This window comes from Larus michahellis, chromosome 1, assembly GCF_964199755.1.
Source record: "Larus michahellis chromosome 1, bLarMic1.1, whole genome shotgun sequence".
Lineage (NCBI taxonomy): Eukaryota > Metazoa > Chordata > Aves > Charadriiformes > Laridae > Larus > Larus michahellis.
The window spans coordinates 216,236,984-216,262,891 of record NC_133896.1 but is presented as its reverse complement, the minus strand read 5'-3'; the positions used below and the strand labels follow the sequence as shown (position 1 = coordinate 216,262,891).

At 46.8% G+C, this 25,908-nt stretch overlaps 1 protein-coding gene across 1 annotated transcript; it reads left to right on the top strand.

The window, feature by feature from the left end:
- Positions 1–244: 244 nt before the first annotated feature.
- Positions 245–25,908, top strand: WNT11 (Wnt family member 11). Its single transcript, XM_074572304.1, has 5 exons — positions 245–1,090; positions 10,348–10,583; positions 11,333–11,610; positions 13,052–13,344; positions 23,346–25,908. The coding sequence occupies exons 1-5, from the start codon at positions 1,008–1,010 to the stop codon at positions 23,518–23,520; spliced, it is 1,065 nt and encodes a 354-aa protein (XP_074428405.1). The 5' UTR covers positions 245–1,007; the 3' UTR covers positions 23,521–25,908.

The window sequence follows — 25,908 nt, the reverse complement described above, 5'->3', positions numbered from 1 at the left end:
AGTCCTGCACCTGGTTTGTTTATTTTTTGGGGCTGAAGAAGGGAAAAACCTAAAAAAAGAGGGAAGGGGGAATCCTTGAGAGCTTTTGTCCCCTTCTGGCTGCTCTCCGGAGACAGAAATGTGATTTTTTTTTTTTTTTTTTCTGTTTACGAAGTTGCAGCCCATTCTGTGAGCTCCAGGTGCCCAAGGACTTGGAAGAAGTGAGAGGCAGAGTTAATGAGGTGAGAAGGAAAGCAGAAGGGAAAGAGCAAAAAAAAAAAAAAAAAAAAAAAAAAAAAAAAAACTACCCCGCATTTGTTGTAACAGATCAGACCGAAACATCTGCAGGGCACAGGCACCTGCATGGAGTCGGGGAAACGCAGTTTTTACAATTTGTCTTTTCTGTAGAAAAAGAGAGGGGTGGAAAAAAATAAAAGAAATCCAGAGAGAAGGAAGGGAGAGATGAATAACTGAAGATTTGGGCTTGTTTAAAGATTTATCTTTTTTTTTTTTAATTCCCCTTCTTCCCGAGCAGTTAAACAAACTTTTTGGAGAGGAGGAAGGTGGCCGGGGGGGGGGCGGGAATTGTAGCAGCAAATGAAGTCCTGCCATGCGCGGGGTTAAATGGAAACACACAATCAGACCATAACTCAGGGTGTAATTCAAGCCATACGGTTTGTCTGTCTGTTGACTCGAAAGGTTGTATCAAGGCTTGGCGAGGGAGGGGACTGAGAGGGGATAATCCAAACTTTTTCGTGATTCATAAACCACTCCTTTGCAATTTGGATAATAGATCTCTCTCTCTCTCGCAACGACTCACTAAACTTCAGAGTTAACTGTAGCTCCTGCTCTTTCTTTCTCTCCTTTCAGGTTGTTCATCTCTGAGGAGGAGCAACACCCAAACTGCAGGGAAATACGTTGTGCAGAAAATTAGGAAAACTCTTTTTTTTTTTTTTCTTCTTTTATTTTTTTTTTTCCCTTCTTTGGAGAAGCTGATTTCCTTCGGCAAGTGGGGGACGGTGGAGAAAATGAAGCCGAGTCCGCGATTTTTCTTAGCTGGTTTTCTGTCTTTCATTCTGCAGACGGGGCTTTGCTATGGGATAAAATGGATGTAAGTACCTGGCTATCTCTCTGCATTTTTTTTAAAGTCTTTGTAGGCATTGCTGGTCTCGTACCCTTTTTTTGCAACTGCTATTTGAAGCACACTGTAAAGCCATTTAAAGAGCAGCAAGCGCTGCATTTCTCCGGGCATTCATTGATTTCAAGTGTGTGTACTAGGGGCTTGTGCTAACAATATGTCTCCATCTTCTTTCCAAAATATGCATGATTTAGGCTCGTGGTTTTTTTTTTTTTTTTTCTCCTCATTGATACCAAAGGAAAGGCACACACTTGAACACTCACATGAGCCACTTAATGAAGTTTCTAGCATTAGCTCCTGCCACGCTGGGAAACTCTCCCAGTGGGACCGCTGGTCGTGCTGAGTAGGAGCTGAGAGCAGCAGGGACGGCCGCTGAGATAATGTCGCCAATCTCCAACCACAGGGGATGCTTGACAGATAACATGGGGTTTTTTTGTGGACCTTTTAACCTTTGGATTTCGTGAAGGGTGTTAAAAAACGAGGCAGGGGGTGGGCGGGTGAAGAAATACCAGGGAGTGTGGTCAACTCCGGATCGAGTTTCCTCGGGGGTAATGTCACTGCAAACAAAGTGAAAACATCGCTATCTCATTTCTTTGCTTAAGCAAGCAATCAATTAGTTGCTTACTGCAAAATAAACAAACAAGCCCCTCCAAACACCCATCTGGTTTGACGTCCGCGATGAGTGATCTGTCTTTTCTCCTCGGGTTTGAAGCTGTGCACAAAATAAATAAGAGGATGTGAGTGAGTCTCCAACAAGCATCTTCTGTCAAAGAAAAGGCACAATGAAAGGCGATGCCAGGAAGAGCCTGTTGTGTAGGGTGTAGAGTGTCGAGGTGGAGAAGCTGGGGTTAGGTGGGGAAACAGAGATAAGCGGTTCCTCTTTTGTTCCTTCTTCTGTGCTATGTCTAATTCCCATTCCACTGTGCCAATCACTGTCATTTCAGGCTCTCCCCATGCCACCTTTTATAAAGGCACTCTTAAATTCGGACATCTTCAATTTAGGTGTCTTGTTGGAGCCAGTGTTTTCGCTGCCCTGCGTGCAGTCATGGCCAAGTGGATGTTCCAGATGGGGATTCACCCTCTCCAAAGAGAAACATCCAACACAAATGTCAAGAGATACCCTTTGGAGATGCCCTGGGCTGCGGGGAGCTGGTTGAGACCATGTATCCCCCTTTTGTATGCATAAAGAGAAGCAGGATGAATCCCCCCATAGGGTGCTTAAATGCATGTGGTCGGGCGGGAGGAATAGTCACCTACTTTAGGGCATCTTTCGTTTGCTGTCCCCATACTCTGAGGACCACCTTGGAAGTAGAGAGTCAGGATCTGATCTGCTCTTCACCGTCTTGGCTTTACACCTTGTAGCAGCCACGACAGCTAAATTACATAGCCTGGCTATTTCTTTCTGCCAGATTCCTCGAGTATTTAGGCTCCCAGCTCTGCCTATAGCCAGCACCTTGTGCAGAGTGGGCACCTCCTCTCTGCAGGAGGAGATGCGACGTGCCCATGGGCTGGCAGAGCTTGACTTGCTTGCAACTTTTATTTCTATACAGGACAGAAATAAAGCTGGTTTGTGGCACCCTGATTCAGTGGGGCACTTCCGTACAGACCCCTAACTGGGTGGAGGGTCTCCCTAACACGCTTGGCATTAGGGTCCTGCTTAAGCAAGGTGCTAAATCCCCAGTGAAGGACCTGGGTTCCTCCAAAGGGCAGGGGCAAGATGATCTTCATAGGGAATCTGATAGCATGTTGATAAGACACAGACGTGAGAAAAAGGCTAGCGGGCAGGGCGAGGTCCTAATAACTTCGCTGGCAAAAGCAGCCTTTTGGCCAGCAAGTGGTTAAGCTGCAAAGGTGTCTTTTGGGGCTGGGGTGGAGGGGAGGCAGTTGGAGGAAAGACTCTGTGGTTGCCGCTCCTCCCCTTCCCAGCAGACACATCCCCCCCCCCTATCGAAAAGCGAGTGGGGAAGATGAAAGCTGGGATTAAAGTGGCATTTGAAGCATGAGCTGCATCCAGATGCGCCGCCGGGGCTCCCCTCACACCTGTTTAAAACCTGGTGGAGACCTGCCCTCCCTGTCCCAGGGCGCTTCTCAACTGGGATGCTGCCAGCTGAGATTTCACAAAATTATGTTTGGTTGGGTTTTTCTTTTTTTTTTGTTTTTTCTTTTTTTTTTTGTTTTTAATTTGCAGCTTCTCCTCCCTTCCCCACCCTTGTTTTTTTACGGAAACACAGGCCAATTTCCACCTCCCCACTTCCCCATCGCTCTCTTTTCCCCACTGCAGCAATGCTGCCGTCCTGGGGGCTAGGGGACCATCCCTGGAAATCGCGTGGGTAAACTCTTGGCGAAGGGAGATCGATGCTACTGAATACCAAGTAATTTCTCGGAGCTGCAATCCCAGCCCTAAACTCACGCGCCGGGTGCTGTACAACCAGTCCCTCATACTCGTGGATGGAGATGGGGGGAGGAAAAAAAGAATGGGATGAAGAGGAAGGAAAAGTGCTACGAGATGTTTTTGGTTGCGGGCTCGTCTCAGAGGTTTGCTCGCTGTGCCGTTGTTGTAGGCATGGTGCCAGAGGCAAGCTTCAAAGGGGATTTGAGAGGGGAGGAGGTGGTGGTGGGGAGGAAGATAAGGAGGTGGGTTTTGCCAGCCTGGCAGGCTGGGTTTGCAAGGCGGAGGAAGAGGGAGCGACTGATACAAAAGGCGATAGGAAATTCAATTTTGATGCAGCGTGTGATGTAATTGCAAGGGGAGGGGGAGAAGAAAAACACACTTTTCAGCCGTTTAGGACTTCTCTGTAACACGAATATCCCCTGTAAATTAGTAAAAGCAGGGAGAAGGTAAAAGGGAGCTATTTGTTTTATTTTATTTGGCTTATTTTTACGAGTTTTGTCGTGCAGATCCCCAGCTGTTGTAAATCGGCATCATGCCCTTCCCTGCCGTGGAGGCATGCACCACCGAGCACCCAGCACAGTGCGTGGATGGTCAGCATCTTGTAAACCCGCTCTTGCTGTTGGAGAAATGTCTTATTTTGGCCTTTTCCATCCAACCTCCAGGGACTTACTTGTGTGTAAAGTCAGGGTACGGACAGATCTTTGCAGGATCAGGGCTGCCATGCAGAGGCAGCCTTTCCATTCAATGCATACAATCTCCCGAGTCTCATTTTTGCACGCTGCTTTTTGTAGTCACTTTCCCATCCTTAGAGCAGGGTTGGTTTTTTTCGCATGCCTTTGTGGTCCTCAGTGCTTGTTTTGCATCACAGCAGCTGGGGAGGTGAGGCAGCCATCGGTTTCAATGGGACATGTCTCAAGGTCAACTCATGTAGGACTATCACTTTACCTGTCTCCTTTTGCACCCCTTTAGCTTTTCTAGGGGGGGCTTGGGTTTGGCCAAGCATGTTGCTGAAGCAACTTGTTTGAGTAGAGCTGAAAAATAGATGAGCACTAGAGGGAGCTGCGGCCAGATGTGCGTGCCGCAGAGGTCTGCAGATGTTGGGGTGTCTGGGAACAGGGCGTCTTTTGAGGCACTTCTGCCTTCCTGGGGGTTGGCATCTCCTCTGCCCAGGCACCAGGACACAGGTTGGACTGTCCCTCTGGGTCAAGAGTCACCCTCAGCACAAGAGTAGTGGCAAAGAGGCCGAATGCAGCAAGTGAGGTTTTTTTGCGTGGCTTGCAGGGTCAGCCCATGACAGCAAGTGGTGGCATTAGAAGTCGCATAATTTTTAGGTCAAGCTTGGTTACTTTGGGAAATCCCTGCCTGTCCCTGTTGTGGTGGTCTGGACACATCCCGTGCTCTCTGGAGCCATCCCTAGTTGACCACCGTCCACATCTATGAGATCAGCTTTGCCACACAATTCCCATGGTTAAATCACAGCCCTTCAGGAGCAAAAGGTAGCTCAGCCGTGCATCTCGGTGAACCTGGGATGTACCCCAGCTCACCGACCTTGAGCAGCCAGCAGAAAGCAGGGGAGAAAATGGAAAGATTTTGTGCTTCCCGGCAGCTCCTGCTTTTCTCCTTCAACCAGGGGGGAGAGCTGGGACATTGGGGCACGGGCGCCTGCGAGGAGACCGTCTGCCTGGCAAGGGGGCTGCTAGATGAGCTGCCGTGAAAGGACTGCAGGATGGAGACGTCGGGAGGGGAGCGGGCTGGGGGCGAAGAAAGGGGGGGACAACGGCTTTGAAGTTTGCTCTTCGCTCCGTAGGCAGCTCGGGAAAACTTGACAAAGCTCCACGGCCTTCCTCGGCGCGCGGTGAGCCAACTCGCCGCTGGCATCAACTTCAGTCAAGCTTGGGCTGGAAGTCAATGGCCTTGTGCCCACTACTGCCAGTGCTGGATTTGGCACTGTATCTGAAAGCAGCTCTTATTTTAAGCTTTTACTTCAGGGTTGGGTTTTTTCCCCCACTCCTCTCCCTCTTCCTCCTCTTTCTTTTCTTTTTTTTTTTTTTTTTTTTTTTTTTTTTTTTTTTTTTACTATATAAATCCCACTTCTCTGTTTGAAAAGGCATTGCAGAACCACTGGAAGCATTTACCAGGGGACATGGTTGCTTTCCTAGTGCTTGTGGTCCCCAGACCAGGGCTGATGCAGGGCACGGGCATGGGCTGCCTCTACCGAGAGCTTAGACGAGGCACTTGTAACAGTCCTGTGAGCCTTTTCCAGTTGAAAATGTGAGAAAATGAGGCTCCTGCAGATTAAAGACCTTTAATGAGATTGAATGCAAAACCCCTCCAATTGCTGCCTCTCTTTATTGAAGTTTATGGCACACTTCACTCTCCAGAGAAGTGTCATTTTGTCTAAATCTTTTTCTTTCACCCAAATCCCTGCAAGATTAAGGGGTTTAAGAATAGGCATAAAAAAGAGAGTGCCTTTGCAGAAAGCAAAGCAGACCATTTGGAGAAGTTAAGGGTTTCACCAACAGTCCTTCTTTTGAGACCTTCTTGGGTCACACCACACAGGGGAGGATGGGGAGATACCCCCCAGAGAGAGAGAGAAGATCCTTCCACCCTTTAAGGGATTTTAAAGGACACCAATGCTTCACTGCTCAATTCAAGGAGTTTTTTCTCCCTTTGGCTTGACCAGGAGCAGTGTCCTACTCATGGTGGTCCTTGTAAACCAAATAACTTGTGGCTTTCACTGGCATCTGCTCAGATCTGAAGGTACTTCTCCCAAGCTGCTGCTCCTATGAATAGTCTTCTCATGGAGCCCAGATCTGCAGGAACAGGCCCATACCTCTCAAAGGACCTAAAACTGTAGAGCATTCATGTTTTCAAATAAATTTATTAACTGCCTGAGATAATTAATAGAGTAAACGAATGTCATGATCCATCCATGCATCATATTTCCTCTGTAATTACGTTTATGGTTTTCTGTCAGTATCCATAACTTCAATTGAAAGCCCTGCTATGCTATATATAAAGCAGGGCATGTTTGGTTTGGGGCCTGTTTATTTAAAGGGATGGGTCAAATACGTATATTGAAAAAAAAAAAAAATACAACAAAAAACAAACAACCACCCTTCAGTTGTCCTCAGCTTTCTGGAAAATTAAGGATGGGGCAGGAGAGTCAAGGGAGGAGACCACGATATTAGCAGGAGGAAAAAGTGGAAAGCAGCATTTATAGGGTGGCAGCAGGTAAAATCCCATGTGCTTCTTCTCAGATGAAGGGTGTGAGTCCAAAGAAAGACGTTTATCCAGGATTTTTCCCAGATATAGGACTAAAGGCTGTTCTGTTAACTATACCCTTGAGGCCTGCTTTATTCAGGCTGGCTGTGCCCCATTGGCTCCAGTTTCCCTCCCAGTGCTGGTGGTCAATGGAGACTGGGTGGAGATGGGGTAAGAGACCCACCACCAAATCCCACCAGGGACAAGACTCTTCTGGGGAAAGGTTATTTCCTTTCCACTGCCCCATGAATGGACTTTGTTCCCCAACAACGTCCTTTGCAGGCAGTGGGCATCCCTCCCTGGTGCTGCCAGAATTTGGGGAGCGGGGAGGGTTTAACACAACGAGGGGTGGAGAAGATATTTCTGAATGTAGGACAGAGACTGAGCAAACCTGGGCTGTCAGGGCATGGACTAGATGACCTAATAGGCCTCTCACATTCCTGATCTGTGATTTATAAATGCACTTTTCGGTCTCGGCAAGCAACTCCAGTAACTGTGAGTTTTCTTTTCCATCTCCATTACCCTTTACTTTTTCCTCCTGACACTTGGAGATGTTTCCAATTATAGGTTCTTACAAGCAAAGGCATGAAGTTCAGGCCTGGGAGATGTTCAGAAAACACCTTCCTGTGTCTTGCATTTTTATTCTTGGCGGGCTCCCTGGAGCTCGGCTCATTCGACGAGAAACAGCCATTACTGCCATTTACTGAGTTCTTCCCAATGGGGCCATGGTCCTTCCTCTCTTGACAGTCTGGCAGATATTTTTCCCTGTTCCAAGAAGAGAATTTTTTTCTTGATGCATTATAAATCCGCTCCTCTAATGGCAATCATTTCAGGCTATCTGTAATAACATGATCTTGTTGTGTGAAATCCCCTTTTTTCACAACGGGGATGAGTTTCAGTCTGAATTCAGGTCTCATCCCAACTTGTAGATGGTTATTTCTGCCATTCCTGACTTGTCTGTAGTGGTGAGACGCAGACGCCTTAATGTAGGCTTCCAGGTCCTTTTAAGATGCTGAAGACCTCTATAGGGGATTAGAAAACGTGGTGCAGGACCTAGGAGATATATACATCCTTCTAGAGGTCCAGGTGAAACATCCCAAGGCCTCTGAAGTGTCACTTGGCACCTCTGATTAGAAAACTGAGTTGGTGCCCCATCAGACAGCATCTCCCAAAGACCTGAAGCCTTCCTCATTTTCCTGAAGCTCAGGCTGTAAAGTTCTCTCATTTGGTCTGCCTCACCCTGCTTGCTTATTTTGCTGCTAGGACATACTGTGCTGGAGTATTTATCATCTTTACTCTATTAGTGACGAGCTGCTCTGGCCTTTTGCCTGATTTGCATTTCAGCCCCTTCCTGAGAGTTGCTGATAGGCTTTCTGGGATAAGTTTTCACAGGTTTCTGGTGCCAAGTGCTAGGGGTTGGACACATATCACCCAGCTCTGTGCTTATATGGTCCAGATGTCTGCATCTGAGCTCGGTGCCTGGGTTGCCTCTATAGGCAGTGCAGAAAATGAGTGCTTCTAGGGCATGATGTTATCCTACTGTAGATCTCAAAATTACATCAGGCTAATTACTCCCTATGGAGTAATTAGATGTGGCTTTTTCTTTCCATGGACTGAAGAAGGACCTAAATGACTACCATGAGGTCCACGGTGTAGGACCTCATGGTAGTCCTACAGGTGACATTGCAGTCAGGTGACATTCATACTATCCAAAGATTCATGCCTTCAAGGATGTGATATATCTGAGATACCTGACCATCCAGAATATCACTAACAGGTTTTGTCTCCACCAGCTCAGGTCCAGCTGGTGGATCAGTCCACCAGTTCATGTCCAAGGCAGGATGAGTTGCCTTCTGGAGGTGCCCCTTTCCAGCCAGGGAGCATTGCATGAGCAGCAGTGTGCAAGATGAACTACAGGGCAGAATTTCTGACAATTAAATACTCCACTTTTTGCTTTCCCTTGAAATTCACAGGCCAAAACTTCTGTTCGCTGTATATTTAATGTACCTCTTTAAATATATGTATGATGTATATATTTACATAACTAGCAGAGTGGTGGTTTCCCTTCCAAGTTTGCCACTGATTATCTAGTGCCAGAAATGCCAAACTCCAGCCGCCTGGGAATTTGTCAGTGTAGACCTACTCAGCCCTGGCAAGGATCGCAGATTTTCCCTGCCGGAAGAGGGGTTGGGGTTAGCAGTTATGCGCAGCCCAGGGAGAACTCCAACATACACAGCAGCTGGTTCAAGCCAACCTTAAGGGAGCTGGTGGAACGTAGATGTGTTTTCCTGAAAACCGGAGATCAGAGCTAATACCCTCGATCTTGGTTAGGGCTCAATTTTAGCTCCGTTTCCATCTCATTTAACTTCTGAAGGATGTGGATGTTACAGCAATAAAGTGAAATGCACCCAGAAATGTGTCTGCTAATAAGCCAAACTAACCAAGATGGCTTAGGATGAAACTGAAAGGCAACACATTTAACAAGGAGAGAAGGAAATATGTGTTAAGGCAGTTGTGTTGCCAGGATCAGATGCCAGTTACTGATGCAGCCAGCTAGAAAGTTGTTTTATGGGAATGAATAACATTTATGACTACCCTAAGCAGGTCATAAAGATACAAAGAGAGTTACACACCAGGCTTCTGCTGATCGCTGTGGGCGCGTGGGGAAGAAGAGCACAGCCCTGTACGATGCATGGCACCATTCGCTTTTTGATTTTTTTACCTGGAAACGTTGGCAATTGCCCAGTAATAAAAATAATGGGGTCTTTGGGGCGTTGTTGGTTTCTTACACGGCAATACACGTGCTGATGCTAATGGGTGCCTTCTCAGTTTTGACCATACTACTGTCGTTGCACATATTCTCATTGTGCTTCTGCACTACGTTTTTGGAGCCTGGAGAAATAGACTTATCTATGTGCAACAGTGATGGAATTGGTGGAGACCCTTGGCATTAATTCTAAGGAAAAGCATCTGTTTTGCAAACTTGGTGGCTTTTCCCTGGGCTTTGCAGGGGATTTTTTCCATAATTGATTACATGACATTTAGCGTAATCCTTAGAGAGTGTGTGAGACAGATGCTGAATGCAAAACACTGATAACACCAACTTGGCTTTTTATTTTTTTCTTTTTTTCTGAATACCACAGTCTTGGAAGACCCAGCTTTGTGTTATCATGGACCTGATGGGTCATTTTTTACTGTGTTGGGAGGTCCATCCTCTTCATTCTTCAGCAAAAAATTCTTCCCATAAGGATTTACACATTCAGTCAACTTGGCATATGCCCCAGGATCTTTGTGCAGGCTCCCCTAGATGATGGAGAGAAATGTACACTTTTAGAGGGTATTTCTTCCCACCTACCTTAAACACCTACTTTAGATGAGATAAATCCCTCTTAAAAGTTGCCCATCTTTCTCACCAGCTTTAACTAAGTGCTTTTTTACAGGTAGCTAAAATTTAGTTGGATGAACAGAGGCCAAAGCATTCACTGAACTGGAGGTAGTGGGGAAATTAATATTGACCTAAAGATTAACTTTTTTGCAGGTTTTAATGCCTTTTTGCATGTACTTGTCTCCTCAGAGCTCTGTCCAAGACTCCTTCGGCTTTGGCCCTGAATCAAACCCAGCACTGCAAGCAGCTCGAAGGCTTGGTGGTTTCCCAGGTGCAGCTGTGCCGCAGCAACCTGGAGCTAATGCAGACCATCATCCAGGCAGCACGGGAAGTGATAAAGACCTGCCGTAAAACTTTCTCAGACATGCGGTGGAACTGCTCTTCCATTGAGCTGGCTCCTAACTACCTGCTGGACTTAGAGAGAGGTAAACAGCACTGCTGGCTCAACCGGGGACATGAGTGAGTAGAGTCAGCCAGCATGTCTGTATGCGTGCTGGGGCTTGCTACCAGGGGGAACATGGAGGGACTGCATAACCTAGTTGTCCTGTTCTCTGAGACCATGTTCATTATGGTGCCAGTCATGCCCAGGAGCTCTTGAGTCCAAGACCTGGCCTCCCACAGCTCTCACAAAGCATGCCACCAATCTGGTCTGCTCATCTCACTAGGAGTCATGGTGCACTTGTGCACAGCCATGGAGCTGTTCTTCAGGGCATGGAGACTTGTCAAGCAGCACACGCTACGCCTGAGGTTGCACAGTCGGCTCTCATATGGGTCAAAGCATCCTTGCACGCTTGTGCTGCACCTCTGTGGCCTCCCACCACCTCCCTCAGCTCCGTGCATGGTAGTTCCATGACCTCCTGGCAAGCAGTATCCAGCACAGGGGCAAAAGCGGGCAGGAGAGTCCATGGTGTTGCTTCTTCACATGTTCCAAGAGCAGATCACACCACAATGGACAAGTTGCATAAGTCCATGTGCCTCTCTGCCCTGCTGGGGTGTTGCCTTAGGTTGAAGAGCTCACTTAGGAGATGTATTCCAAGCTGGTGATGCCATGGGAGGTCTCAGCTGCAATGAGTTGGTGTGTTTGCTGTTCTGTAGGGTACAGGCTGTGTGGGTCTCTTTTTGGGGAGCCTTTAGCTGTCCCAGGAGGCTGAGCTGGAGTTCTTGTCTCTTCCAGGCACAAGGGAGTCAGCATTTGTGTATGCCCTTTCTGCTGCTGCCATCAGCCACACCATTGCCAGAGCCTGCACCACCGGGGACCTCCCTGGCTGTTCCTGTGGTCCCATCCCAGGTGAGACACCTGGACCTGGGTATCGATGGGGAGGATGTGCAGACAACCTCAACTATGGTCTTATCATGGGGTCCAAATTTTCAGATGCTCCCATGAAGATGAAAAAATCAGGATCACAAGCCAATAAACTGATGCATCTGCACAACAGTGAAGTAGGGAGACAGGTAACAAATCCACGAGAGTTATTGTAATTGTACAATCATCTGTAGTGGTTGGTCGCTGTGCGAGGTTCAGTGTCTCTATCAGCTAGCGAAAGGAGCAGGTTTCTCCCACATTGCTCTGAACTCCTTTGGCCTGCTGAAGACTGTGGCTATATAACTCACGCCGGGATCCAGGAGGTCCTGAAGGCTGTTATCAGTCCTATATGACCGCGGGTGGGATGTCTCATTGCCACCCTTTCCACAGCCGAGGATGGCTTGCTTACCCCAGGAGGTGTGGTGGGGATGGGTCCCGTCGTGCTCTGCCAAGGGCGTTGCGCAGGCGAAGTGCTGTGTAAGCATGGAGGATTATCATCTGCCAGACGCGGCCAGCAGCAGCTGCCTCCCAGCCATCCCCGCAGCCAGCAGGGCTGATTTTTCCTTCTCAAACCGCTTCGTCAGTAATTATTCCCATATCTGACAGAAGCCACTTTTAACAGCTTGCATCTCGTGGAGGGATAATGCCTACCACACGCAGTGCTCGGTGTGCACCGAGGTGCAAATCCCCATCACAGCCCTCCAAGCAGCTGGAGAAATGGGTGGGAGACTGTAAAGCTGACCCCTGCACCCATTTCTGGGTCTGCCTTTGCTCTCTGGGCTGGTTCTACCACACACCTTGATCCTTCCAGGGCTTGAGCGCTGGAGCAGATAAAACTTGGAGTGTGCTGAGCTCATTGGCAGCTTACTGTGTAGCTATGGGTTGAACTCACCTTTGCAGAGCACAACCATGACAAACTTGCCTCCCCTGGGTGGTTTTCTCTACCATTACCACTCTATCTGTTTGGGGTTTTTTATTTTTTATTTTAGTAATGTCTTCACGTTTTGTTTTAATTGCAATGGGCAAAATTTTGTTTGGGACATAGTGTAGCCGCGGCTGGTACATTCGTCTGTTCCTGGCAGCGTCCTGCCATGTCCCACAAAAATGAGACTAGTGCAGGACCAAAGTAAAAGGCTCTTTTGGCCCCACGGCCAGCAGAAAGGCAGGGTGAGGGTGCCCTGAATTCATCAGAGCCTTGACATCTCTGCTACCCAAAGCCCAAAGCTGCCAGAGGCAGAAATGGATGTTAACTATCTATTTATGGATTGCTTTGGTTTTCATCTCCTTAGGAATTTAGAGGGTGGAAATGCAGCCCTGTGTAGATATCTGATCAAAATTCAAAATACTCTTCTGTCTGCTGGCTGCAAAGGCGCCTTGGTGAAAGTAGTCCTGGGCTGATAGTGATCACCAAGGAGCCGTGGGATCTCGTTCCCTTTGCACAGTAGCTACTCTAGAGTGACTGTGCAGAAATCAGAGCAGCATTCCTTTTCCGTAACAGTCCCTGCTAATAAAGTGCCTTCTTTAGCAAGCTTGTGGCATGTTTGGAGGTAAGATAAGGGCATTTCCTAACTCCTGCATTCCTTTTTGCAGGTCTTGAAAGCCTCTCTTGAAATGAAATGTAAGTGCCATGGAGTTTCTGGGTCATGCTCTATCAAGACCTGTTGGAAAGGCCTTCAAGAGCTGCGAGACATTGCATTGGACCTCAAAAACAAGTATTTATCAGCCACCAAGGTCGTTCACCGGCCCATGGGCACACGCAAATACCTCGTGCCAAAGGATATTGATATCAGGCCGGTTAAAGAGACAGAGCTGATTTACCTGCAGAGCTCGCCCGATTTCTGCATGAAGAATGAGAAAGTGGGGTCACACGGGACCCAGGACAGGTGAGGGTTTCTGCAGCAGGTGCTGATGGCACTCTGAGCTCCAAAGAGGGAAGGGGAAGAGGGGAACATGTATGAATAAGAGGCAAATAATTGGGGAGGTAGCACATGCATGCAGGTAAAGGACATCTCTAACATGCGATATGGTCTACAGATGTCCAAGCCTATTATTGGTGGCCAAGACAAGACTGCAGACACCTTTTGCGTTATACAAGCAGGCACAAGATTTTGAAATCCCCTAAACAGCTCACCTCTGCAGGAACTTGCAATGATCAAGCAGCTGCTTTTTACTGCGTTGAGTCTCTCTAAGTAATTTCTTGGAGTTGCTGCTGATGTGATGAGTTGTTACTCTACTGTAAGGCTCCTCTAAGTAGCCAAGCGTTAACCCAATTAGCACCAGTGCTTCTAGGCAGCCTTAAAAAAAGACCTGTAAAATACAAAGATGAATTTTTAGGATTTTTCTCCCATTGCATTTTAAAAATCCAGGTATGCCTGTGTTGCTCATGTCTCTGCAGAGGAATTTCTTCATCCCATTAGTATTAGTCATTTAAGGTCATCACACCCAAACCTCCACTGGGCACAGTGCTGCCCCTTTCACAGGCAGCAGACACCCTTCCCAGGATCTGTTTACTTCCTTCCAAGACAAACCAATTCCACGTTTCAGCAGTCTGAGCATCTCTAGGTGGGCAGCAGACCCTTCGACAGCCAAATAATTGTGTATTTCCAGAATTTTGCAGAATTTCTGGGATTTTTATTAAGTGGCTGCAGCGGCTGGGTTTCAAGCTAACTCATTAGTTGCTACCTGCTGACTTGGCTTTCTTCAGATTGTTCTCATAATTCTTTGCTCTTTGTGCTACTTTGTGGTGGAGAATCAGACAGTCAAGTTGCAAGGAGCACGTGCCTGCCCTTTTGTGGGGTGTCTTCATTTTAACTCTTGTTGGATGTAGTTGTCTTTGGATCACTTTGGTTCAATGGAGAGAAGGTTTTGCTGTAATGGAAATGAACTGAATGACCCAAATGCAGCAAAGATACTCTTTGGATACCTTTGAATCATACAAATTATTTGATGGGGGGACTTTAGAAGCTATCCTTTAGCAACAGCCATTTAAACTGGAACCACAACTCTGTAGACAATATGTCAGCATTGAACTGGTGGAGATGATCAGGAGATGATGACAGTTGAGTGAGACAAGTATGCCCCTTTTGTCCTTTGATGTTTTCTGGCAGTTAGTTTCAGTTTAGTATCCTCCATTAGGACCAAAACTTAAACTGCTCTACGACAGCATTTGTCTGTCAGCTCTGTGGTGGGAACACCAAGCTGGCGTTCATCGCCAGCCCAGTGGCGGAGCAGTAATTAGCAAGTGAAGAAGTTTATGGGCCACTGAGGACTGTAGAGAAAAAGCATGTGTTGAAACTGGTTTCTGAGGAAAAATGTCATTTGAGTGGAACCGATGTTTTTGTGGATTTGTATGGATTTTGACAAACTTGTGTCTTGAAAAAGACCTCTTTGTTGTGCTACTCTGTTTTGCAATGAAAACAATTATGGAGGCTATTTGGAAATTAATTTTATAGGAATTGCATGAAATCAACAGGTTGCGTCAAAACCAAACTGAATCCGTTACAGATTTGCCAAGTAAAACATTTTCCATGGGCTGAAATCCTTTCAAAGGGGAGGGAGGCGTGACTTCTTCTTCATCTAATTTCATTTTACAACAGATTTTGACTTTTTATCCCAGCTAGGGATGAAAAATATGTCAAGGTCTTGAATGATTTTTTTTTTTTTCCTTCTGAGGATAGGAAAATGTGTGTTGCAGGCGTCCGTTTATCCCGAGCTGGGTGACAGCGGTGATTGTGAGCCTGCCAGGCGAGGGTCCATGGGAAGTGAGATTGAGTGAGGATTTAGAGGACTGAGATATTAAGGCAGGAGGGGATGACTTTCAAAAGGAACCTGTCAAGAAATACTCCTTATTCTCGGAAGTGCAAGATGGTGATGGCCGTGGGAGGGGAGGAGGGAGAGATAGTCCCGTGTTGAGCTGCAGGCGTCTCTCAGGCCAAGTTTTAAGGTCATGCGTAGTTACGCTCATTTTCGTTGCAATCCATCTGCCAGCTCTTGAGAAGATGCCTGGTGTCTCAAAACTGGCACGTGTAACAGAAGCCTTAGCAGCCCCTTTTCTGCATTAAATCAGCAGAGGAAATAAGTGAAAAATGCACACAATGTGTTTGCAGATTGGTCCGTTCTTCCTGGGGGGAGCAGCGAAAAGGAGGGGAGCTGCCCTAACCTCCTCCTCCCGTGGATGCCTTTTTCCCTTCTCAATTTTTCTCTCACCGAGCGGACATCTAAATGTATTTTAAACGCAGTGGCTCTGTTCCAGCCAGCCCTGGGGCTGCAGAGATAGCGCCTAATGACAGGGATGAGGGAGAAGGAAGACAAAAGGGATGCTGTTAGAGAGGGCAGGGAAAAATGTGGCTCCTGCTTACTCCAAAAAGATGTAAAAATGCTCGCACGGAAATAGCCCAAAGAAGTTTTTGTTTTATAAGTCAAGTCCCGGAGGCATCTTAACATTTTATCCTTGTGCACGTCAAAATTCTCTGGGGGGAGATCCTGCTGTTTCCTACTGGGTTAATTTTTAAGGTCTTTTATGGCAAATGCAATCAAAAAGGAATTTTTTAGTGGTGGTCCCTCAGTCCGTTTTCTCTCTTCTCTTCTTCTGACACCTGCCTACTCCCTCTTTGGCCCTTTTTCTGGCCATGAATATGGGTCCAGGGATCAGCACGTGGGATGTTACAGTGCAGACCTCCCTCACCATGCTCTAGAAGGCATCTGGGCATCTTCAACAGCTTCCCAGCCCCACTTTCTTCCTCCAAAGGGGTGCTGAGAGGAGGGGACCCCATTAACAACCCCTTTTCCTGCTGTTGGGTTAAAAAATTCAGATTGATGCATTTTCATTACAATAAAATGAGTAGTTTTGCATCATATGGAGAAAAAATCCTTTCCCCGCTCCCGATCTCATAGGTCTGGTGCTCGCTCGGAACACACTGGAAACAGGACAGAGGATGATGGCTCTGTTGCAACACCTTGGACATATTGAGTTTCAGGGTATACTGCAGGGAACAATCCTGCACCGGCAGGTGGGTGGGATGGAGAATCTAATCGGTCGCTTTCATCTCTCTAATTATCCCTCGCATTATGCAGACTTATTGTGTGTTTTTCAGGCAGGAGAGGGAATTGAATTACCTTGTAGTGCAACCGCGTGAAAATCCACTCGGAAAACCCGCACACGGTTACTCAGAAGCCTTTCAGAGCTTTTCGCTGAAAGGATTTCAAAGCCTTATTTTGAACAAGCCTGAAATGTTTGCTAAGACACCTCGGCCTTTCTTAGCTTCATGTTGAAATTAGAAATGGTTTGGAAATCTGCATGCCTCCGAGCACTTGGGGTGTATCCAGGTTTCAAAGCCAGGGAGCTGAACCCGAACCTGAGATGTGAAGCCTCTTTGAAGTGCTCAAAAATCTGATTAAGGAGCTGAGTGTTGCAACCGGTGTCCAGGGCTCCTGCAAACAGGTTTGCTGCCGCCGCAGCCCTCTTCGACTCCAGCCAAACTCCATGTGCTTATATGCCACCATTTTTCATGGCCAATAAAAAAATGGTCTGGAGAAAAATCTAAAGAAGCTGATCTGTGGAGCAGCAAGTGGATTGTACAACTTTAAATACAACAAATTAACCACTGGGAAAAAATGTATGTGTTCCCTTTTCAGAGCTTTCTTGGACAGAAGCACCCTATAACTCATCTTTTACAAAGGTAGTTCAGTTTCTCCTGCCTGAAAAATTCATTATCAGCTTGGAGTAAATGATAAATAATAGCAGATTATAAAATTGAGACCCCTTTTGTGAGAAAAGAAGCCAAAGTATTAACCTTCTTTATCAGTAGGGTGCAATGTATCGTATTTCAAAGCCTGTTTAAGGTCCCTTAAGGAATCCAAGGAAAGGGAAATTCTGCCATGCATGCAAAAGCCTCCAGCTCTTGAAGCCTTGCAAAGATAACTGAGCTGTTTATTACTGATCTTTCCCAGAGCAGCCTCGGAGCTACGCAAACGCTGCTCCCTCCCTGCTGGAGATGGGAAGGAGCCCTCATACGCTACAGAAATCAGGCCGCCACTCCTTAGCCATTCTTTGGCGGTTGCTCCTTGCTCACATGTTCATTCTTTTCTGCAACATAAAGTATTAATCTTAAGTGTCTCCCAAGGTGTTTTAGGCTGGTTAGGAACACGCATGGAGTTAGCTAAGCATGCATCTACTGCTCGGTGGTGACTGCAAAGACTTGGTGGTTGGTGGCTACCTCTTTGGCACCTTGGTGGTCCCAAAGGTGCCCAAGGGCAGATCAAATGCTGCAAAGAAAGGATGCAGTGGTTTTCGGTGTTCAATTACAGCCCTTTTCTTTGAAACCGCTTGTTTCCTGCCACACCAAAAATATGCTTCGCCTTGTGTGATTATGCGGGCAATGAGATTTCTTAGCAGAAGCACTCATATTTAGATGGGGAAGAGTGGTAGTTATGGGTAGACAATGGCATCAGGTGTTTGGGTTTTGTTACAGCCTCTTCTGGTTTCTGTCACTCAGTGAGGGCACAGGAAGCAACGTGATGAACTTTGGCTTTGACTTGGTTATAACTTGGTTTAGGACAAGAGGAAATGGCCTCCAGTTATGCCAGAGGAGGTTTAGATTGGATATTAGGAAAAATGTCTTCACTGAAAGGGTTGTCAAGCATTGGAACAGGCTGCCCAGGGAAGTGGTTGAGTCACCATCCCTGGAGGTATTTAAAAGACGTGTAGACGTGGTGCTGAGGGACATGGGCTAGTGGTGGTTTTGGCAGAGTTAGGTTGATGATTGGACTCGATGATATTAAAGGTTCCTTCCAACCTAGACAGTTCTATGATTCTATGATTCTATAATATGTATGATGATTCAGTAATTTTTGGAACCGTTATCAGACGTGCCAACCTTTTTTCGTGGGATCCAACTAATGATGAATAACGAATGGCAAATAATTCTTCTGTGAGTGTCCCAGAAGTTTAAACTGAAGGAAAGTCGGGAAAATAGCAGCTTTCTGTTCCTCCCACCTGCAGTGAAGGAACTTTCCTAGGGCAGTGTGCCTGTAGCTGCTGCCCGTTTCAGCAGTTGGGCCAGCCCTGCTTTCCTGGGCTTTTGCTGGGTTCCTCCCTGGGGAAGTTTGAATCCTTCCCACTTTGAGAGACCTGTGTTTGACTGTAAAGTTTCCTGAACAGATTTGTGAATAATGAATTTGTTGGTGGAAAGAATAACTTCACACAGTAAAATTGAAGAGGGTAGTGAATTCAGGGGATAAAAAAAGTCAGCCAACTCTCTTAAATGTACTTGGTTGCTCTGCATCAAAACAGGGTTGGAGTTAGGGAACATCAGTGTTGGGAATAATTTACCATGGAGCCTGTTCTTTTTAGGAGTGAGACTGCACTGAGACCACCTGGGCTGCTACTGAAGATGTTTGTCTACTCTGGTCTTCAGTTTCCCTAAATAACCTGTTCCAGGGCTTTACTATCCTCAGAGTTATGTTTTTCTTAATCTGAATTTACCTTTTTTTTTTTTTTGCAAATCAAACTGATCATTTCTTGTCCTCTTTTCTCTGCATATAAAGAACATTTCTGCTCACGCCTTTTTGCAATGATCTTTTATAGATGGGAAGACAGCTTTCCTTACAAACTTCTTCTCTAAATCAGTTCCTTCGACCTTTTCTACTTTCTGAACTGCTCCTCTGGCTCTCCTGGGAACATTCCCACATTTATCTGCATCTTTCTCTAAGTGTGTTGCTTACTTTGCATTTTAATTCACTCTCTCAAAATGCTCTCAGCTCCTTTTACCCCAGCATTATCCACAAATTTTAAAGTTCACTCTCTACTCCTCATTAATGAAAATACAGGCTGGTTCCAGGGTCTCCCTTGACATCTCCTCGCTGACATACACTATTGATAACTCTCTTTCGTACAGTTGTTCAGTGTCAGTCTCTAGCCGTTCCTTGTGGATGAGAAAGCAATTTAAAAGTAGTTAAGATCCTGCCCTCAAAATCTCATATGAAGTTGTGCACTGTGATGTCTTTTTTTAGCCAATGTCCATTGTGTTCCATACCTCCTGGGGGATTTGAATTATTTTTTCTCCTCTTTCTTTTATATACTGCTGTACAACTTGACATTACCGGTGCAAGAGGCACTAGGGGCACTAAAGAAATGAATAGGAATTTGATTTAAAAGAGATAAAATAAATTACTTCTTTACACAGCAGTACTGTCTTCTGGTACTTGTGGTTGCTGGAGTCCTTGGAGACAGATGGTTTCCCTGAGGTCGGAAAGGGATGAGTCAAATCCATGGCCAAGTTGCTCACAAGGGGATAATGAGATGTCTAGGTAGGAACATACCTTCTATCATCCCTGATACAACAGCCCAGGTGCTGGTTGTGTATGAGGAAAAGGACTACAGAAAGTGGCCAGATTTGTATTTTCCTCCCTAGACAGCGTCTCCCACAGCCACTGGGAGATGTACTAGGCCAAGCAGGCCGTTGCTGTCACCCAGAATGACTTCTAATCTACTTATAAGCAGCTTCCGCTTATTAATAGGACTGATGGTGTGAGGTTCCAGTGGACATCTGGCCCATCCCCGTCATCATATGTCATTATTGTGGGTGACACAGAACAGAGTTGGCCTCAGTTTGGCTCTCAGGAGCCAGCTGGGCAACCAAAAAATATCCTTATATCTGCCAATGGGACAGAAGTGAACTGCGATCCACAAAGAAATTAAATGTGACATCTCCCCATAGCTTTTAAAATGAAAATCCCCCGGGGGGTAACTGTGAGATGGCTCAGCCTGTCCCTCTGGGGAAAGACTCTCACAAGTGCTGGGATGTCCTTCACCATCTCTGCTGAGGAGCCGCCCCTGTGATGAGGCTGTTTGGGCTCAGGGAGCGATGTACCGCAACATTTCTGCAAACGAGGGCTGGAAAGGGGAGATTTTGGACAGGCATATTGAGTGGGATTTGTCCAGTCAGCAGGGCTGACCTCCTCCCTGCTTGAATAAAGAAGGAAAAAGCACTGTGACAATGTGAAAGCCTGTTCCTGAGCCAGGACCTTGGCTGGGATTATGGCCGAAGCATCGTTTTTCACCGGTCTTCCAAGTGCTTGTAGAGGTTACGGTGTTGTGTTAAGATGCAATCGCCTGCCTTCGTATTTTCTCTCCGAGGCTCGGGAGGAGGGCATTTCTCGGAGTTGCTGGAATCGTGCTGGACCAGGCCCAAAGCAAATGAGATTGAACTTAACCCATCAGCAGGGAGCCTGGTGAGATCGCAGCCGTGGGCTCTGAAAGCAGATGCTCGGGGGCAGCTTCTGTGGATAAACTCTGGTCTTTGGTCTCCTTTTTCTTTCCCCACTTGCTTTTTGTATGTATAGATACAACTGAGAAGCTACCTCCGTTTCAGCTTGTTTAAAGAAAAAGAAAGATAATTCATCCAGGCCCAGGCTTTAAAACAGAAAACAAAGTGTCTGGTTAGTGGCATTGTTAGGAAAGTTTTTTAGAAGCCCATTTAGGTTCAGGATGGGGTCAAAAGCTTTGTTTTGGCTATTTTACCCATTCATTCAGAATGTCCCTGTTCCTTTATCCAAAACTGAGGGAAGCTAGGGGATTTTTCATATAAGATTTTGTTTTTCTCCTTTCTCTATTTCAGGCTGGGTAGGATGGGGACAGCTATGGAAAGGTATATCTCGTAGTAGACCCACTTTTTTGTTGCAAACCACAGGAGTGGGTGCAAGGAAAGGGAGATTCCCAGGTCTCAATACAGTAGGTAGAAGAATTTTGCTCTCTATTGGAAAGGGGTAAATTTAACTGTTGGGTGCCTTGTACGTTTGAGGAAAGAATGTCCTCAGTGGTGAACTAGAGTCAGAATGGACCCATATTCCTCTTCTTGGCCATTTTAATGAGCTTTCAGCACGAGGTGGCACGGATGCACTGCACATCCATTACCATGTTTCTGCAGACTCCCCATCCTCCCTAGGTGAACCTCTGGGCAACAACCTTTCCATCCACTGGTGAAGCAGAGTAAGGTTGTCAAATACCCTCCCTTCTTCTAATGTCAACACGCCTATATTTGAACCTTTGCTCTTAATATTTAATGCATTTACTAATACATTTATGAGGAGTCATTCGGAGGTTTCCTGGCGGAGGGGCCCCGGCTCGCAGGGGCAATAACAACGCCTTTGGTTCAGCGTTAGGCAAACACGCTCAGTGTGGTTGCAGACTTCAGCTTCGGTAGAGGCTTTCAAAGGTTTGTAAATATTTACACACACTCCCGAATGAGGGGGAGGAGGGCGGGCAGCTTTAAACACTGGACCTGGGGAGAAATGTGAGTCAGAAATAACAAACAGGGGGCCCGCCTGAGTCAGAAAAAAATAAAGGAAGAACAAGAACAAAATCTCAACACCTCATTAATCCCGTAACTTCTCCTAAAGCATTACCTCACGAGGAATTCCTATAAATCTCATGGATTTGTTTTCATCTATTAATGGAGTGCTCTGCTTGAGTCCGACTCATGCTCCTCTCTCCTTTCTCTGCCCCAAATTAGCCTTAGAGTGTTTCTGTCCAAAATAGCCATACAGAATAAGATTTAGGAGAGACGTCAGCAATTTCCCCACTCTCCAAAGTGCCTTTCTTACAGTAGTTTCAAGACTCCATCAAGTTCACAGCCCCATGGTGTTAGGTGCATCATGAGATCTGAGCGCTAGTGTCCACCTGAGCATCTGACCAAACATGAACACTTCCACCCTGGGCTATCTTTACAGCCCATGGACAAATGACACCTCTAGGACATGGTTCATCTCATCCAAACGTCAATGCCTGTTGCGCTGTCATGTCCAATGACCCAACTTGGCATAATTTAGGAGAATGAGATAGCTGGTGTTTGAGAATGGCTGTGATCGATGATGCAATGGCTGATGAGAATGGCTCATGCATTGATCAATGCATCAACGAAAGAGAGTCCCCAATTCATGAGTTACATCTGAAACCCTCAAACCAGCTGCTTGCAAGCAGACAAAGCGAGGGAGCCCCGCACAATGTTCAACTTATCCCAGAAAGTCTGGCTTTAATTAAAAGCAGAAGCAAAACAAGCAGTGGAAGTCCGTGTGATATTTGGCGACTTGTCATCCTACACTGGGGTCCTGCCGCGCTGCCTGCTCCTGGGTCAGGCCGTGGGGTGGTATAGGGCCAGCTCCCCGTCTGCTTGTGCCATGCTGGGGGACATGCCGGCGGGGGAAAAGAGCAGAGTCCAGCCTTGCGAGTATCGGATGTGATTTCTCTGATAGGGTCAGGGCTCGATTGTGGCTGTAACAGGCTGCTTGGGAGCTTTCCCAGCCCAGGATCGTTGGCACGGAGCCTGTGCAAATAGTTTGTGGCTGCAGGGTTCCTCCTCCATCCTTTTCAGGGTAGGTAGCATTGGACAAACACCAGTGTTTGTTCTTTAGGGTATCATCTTCTCCCATCTCCTTTCAGACAGCTTTGGAGCCTGCTCGGGAATACAGATTGCTAGGGACTATGAGGTTTTGCTTTGGTGGAGGTACCACGATAGCTTTGCTTGTCTGCCTGTATGCAAGCTGAGCCCTACCAGCCCTCACTGATAGCAGCCTGAACACCGCTGAGACCGAACTGAGAGTCAGGACAGGAGCTTAATGTTATTTTGGGTGATGCAGTTGCAATCCTGGGCATGGGAGCAGGTGATGTGAGTGCAGCCCTGGGATTCTCCCTGCCTCCCTTGCAGGTGCTGAGGGCTCCTTGGCTGGGTGCTCCTCCCTGCCATGGGCTCTCTGCAGCTGGGATGCAACCGTTCTGGCTTCACCCAACGCCCTGCAGAGCTGTCAGACCCCAGCCACCACCACAGGGCAGTGGTTTGGAAAGCCCTGCAGAGATCTGCGCTTGCTCACGGCATTTTCTTTCTTCCAGGCAATGCAACAAGACCTCCAATGGGAGCGACAGCTGCGACTTGATGTGCTGCGGCCGAGGCTACAACCCCTACATGGACAAAGTGGTGGAGCGATGCCACTGCAAGTACCACTGGTGCTGCTACGTGACCTGTAAAAAGTGCGAGCGGACTGTCGAGAGATACGTGTGCAAATGAAAACCCTCCTCTCTCCGCCCGGGAGCTGAGACACCGGCGGCAACCCCAGCACTGTCCAGAGAAGAGAAAACATTTCCCCGACTAGACATCGTTTATCTTGTAAAGACACAGACTTGAAGAAAGATGGTAGGAGGGAAAAAAAAAACAACAGTCACACCAGTAAAAATAAGACCCTTAAAAAAACCCCAAACCACCAACCCACGAATGTTTCCCCCCACCAATAAAACACTCTCTGAGAAGACAAAAACTCATTTGGGATAGTATCTTCTTCCATAATATTTCCTATGGTTGCCAATGACATCCGGCCATCAAGTGCCTTACTATTTTGAGGAACAAAAGTAGAAACTTTCCCCAGGGAAGAAAAGTGACTCTTGTTTCAAAATACCTAAGGCTCGCGCCTGCCTATGCCTTCTAGCGCAGGTACTGAGTCTGCATTAGGACCATCCCAGAAGGGAAAACGCCACCACTTTTCAGCAATAACTGCTTTTGCTGCCAAGGACTTAATTTTTATCATGGAAGCATCCACTCCAGATGATAAAGGTGGAAAGATTTCAGGTCAATCCCCTGAAATGAACAACTCATTTTAACATTTCTTTTACGCAGGTTTGCGGCTTTGAAGTTAACTGCTGTGGGAAAAGCTGTCCATGATTTTTCCAGGCTGGATGGGGCTTCAAATTCAGCTGTGCAAGAACCCCCACGGATCCCAGAGGCAGTGAGAGTAGTGTACCCAGAGAAGGGCTTTATGGGGTCCATGAGATCATAGTGGAGCTGTTAGGGTAAAGTAACAAAGTTAAGTCAAAATCCAGAGGGAAAAGTAAAAAAAACACGGCTCCTGCTCTTTCTCTCCTGCCCTTTGGGTGCAATGCCCTTAGTCACTGATGTTCTGCCCCGTTGGGCCATCAAGTCCTTAGGGAAATGTACCGCTGCCTCTTTTCCCCTTGCAAAACTATTGACCCTGCCCCAAGAAACTACAGAGAGTGGAGCGGGTGCGGTGCCGGCTGTAGGGAGTTCGGCCATGCAGGGCAGCAGCTATTCCCAGCAGGAAGGAGTGGGAACGTGTCAGTCCTTCGCGTGGCCCTGCCCTGACGCAGCAGAGAACCACTATCTGTGGCTGTACATATTTTCTTTTGTATGCGGACATACAGAAATATTTATAAGATATATCTCGCGCTTTCGTCTACTCTACTTCCTACATAAATATATCTATATATTATAAACAAGCATTAACAATAGTATGAAATAAATGCTGAAGTTACTGGTGCAACAGCAAAATGTTAGATTATTATGTTTCACTTTCCTGCTTGGAAAGCAACCCTGCTTTCCCTCCCAAGGACGGGAGAAGAGCATGGCTCAGGCACTCGCTGGCGTGGGATAGATAAGTTCCTTTATTCCCTGTCTCCCCAGCCTCTTCATTCTGAGCAGAATTAGCCAAGATACAGTCAAGACCATGAAACAGAACACTTGGAGAAAGGAAGAGTCTCACCGTTCTTGTTTTGGTTTTAATATCAGCGATCACTCTCATCGGTAAAATATCCCAGTGCCCCCAAGGAGCGCAATAACAAATGTGATTAATATATCTCATGGGTGGTTTGCTCCTCGCTCCTGCATGTTGCATTGGAAGTTTTAGCTGAGGTTAGGTTCCCTTTCTTGCTCTATTTTGGTTTTTTTTGCAATAGGTATCTAGCTCAGTGTCAGGAAAGGTGACGTTGGAGAAGGATGTCTGCTCCAGGAGCAGAAGGCAGCAGAGCCGGTGAGGTCCTTCAGGTCATTTTTGGCCATGCCATCCCCCAAGCAAAGTGCTGTAAGCAGCCAAAAAATTACTCATACACAAATGGGGGAGGACAGTGCCACTTTCCTAGGGGGAAATATGTCCGTAACACTGCACTCTTCCTCCAAATCCCCTTTTTTTCCCCACCCAGCTGCTCTCTAGGAGGCAACTGCCTTTGACATGTCTCTGAGCAGCCCTGAGAGCTGGAGGAGAAAAGCATTGCGGCCTATAGAGCAAAATTATATGTATTTTGTACTCCTCAGCTACTTTGCTTTGCTGTAACGAGTTTGGTTTCCTCGACTCCTTCCCTCCCCCAGCCACGAGCAGGCAAAAAGAGGCCTTTGGTAGTTTGTCAGTGGTTTGTGTTATTGTCACCCCATAAAAGCTGGTGGACTAAAACGTCTCCACAGTGCGGCGTGATGAGCGGTGGGTGTCTATAGGCTGACATGCAGACAGGCTGGTGGCACAAATCCCACTGCTCTCCAAAGCCAGAATTTGCCTTCGTTTGATATGTAAAGAAATGCTCTACTTTCATTCTTTTGAGGAATTTTATTTTTATTTCCAGTTTCTGATGAAGCCAACAAGGCAGGGATGTTCTGACCAAAGAAAAATTTGAGCAT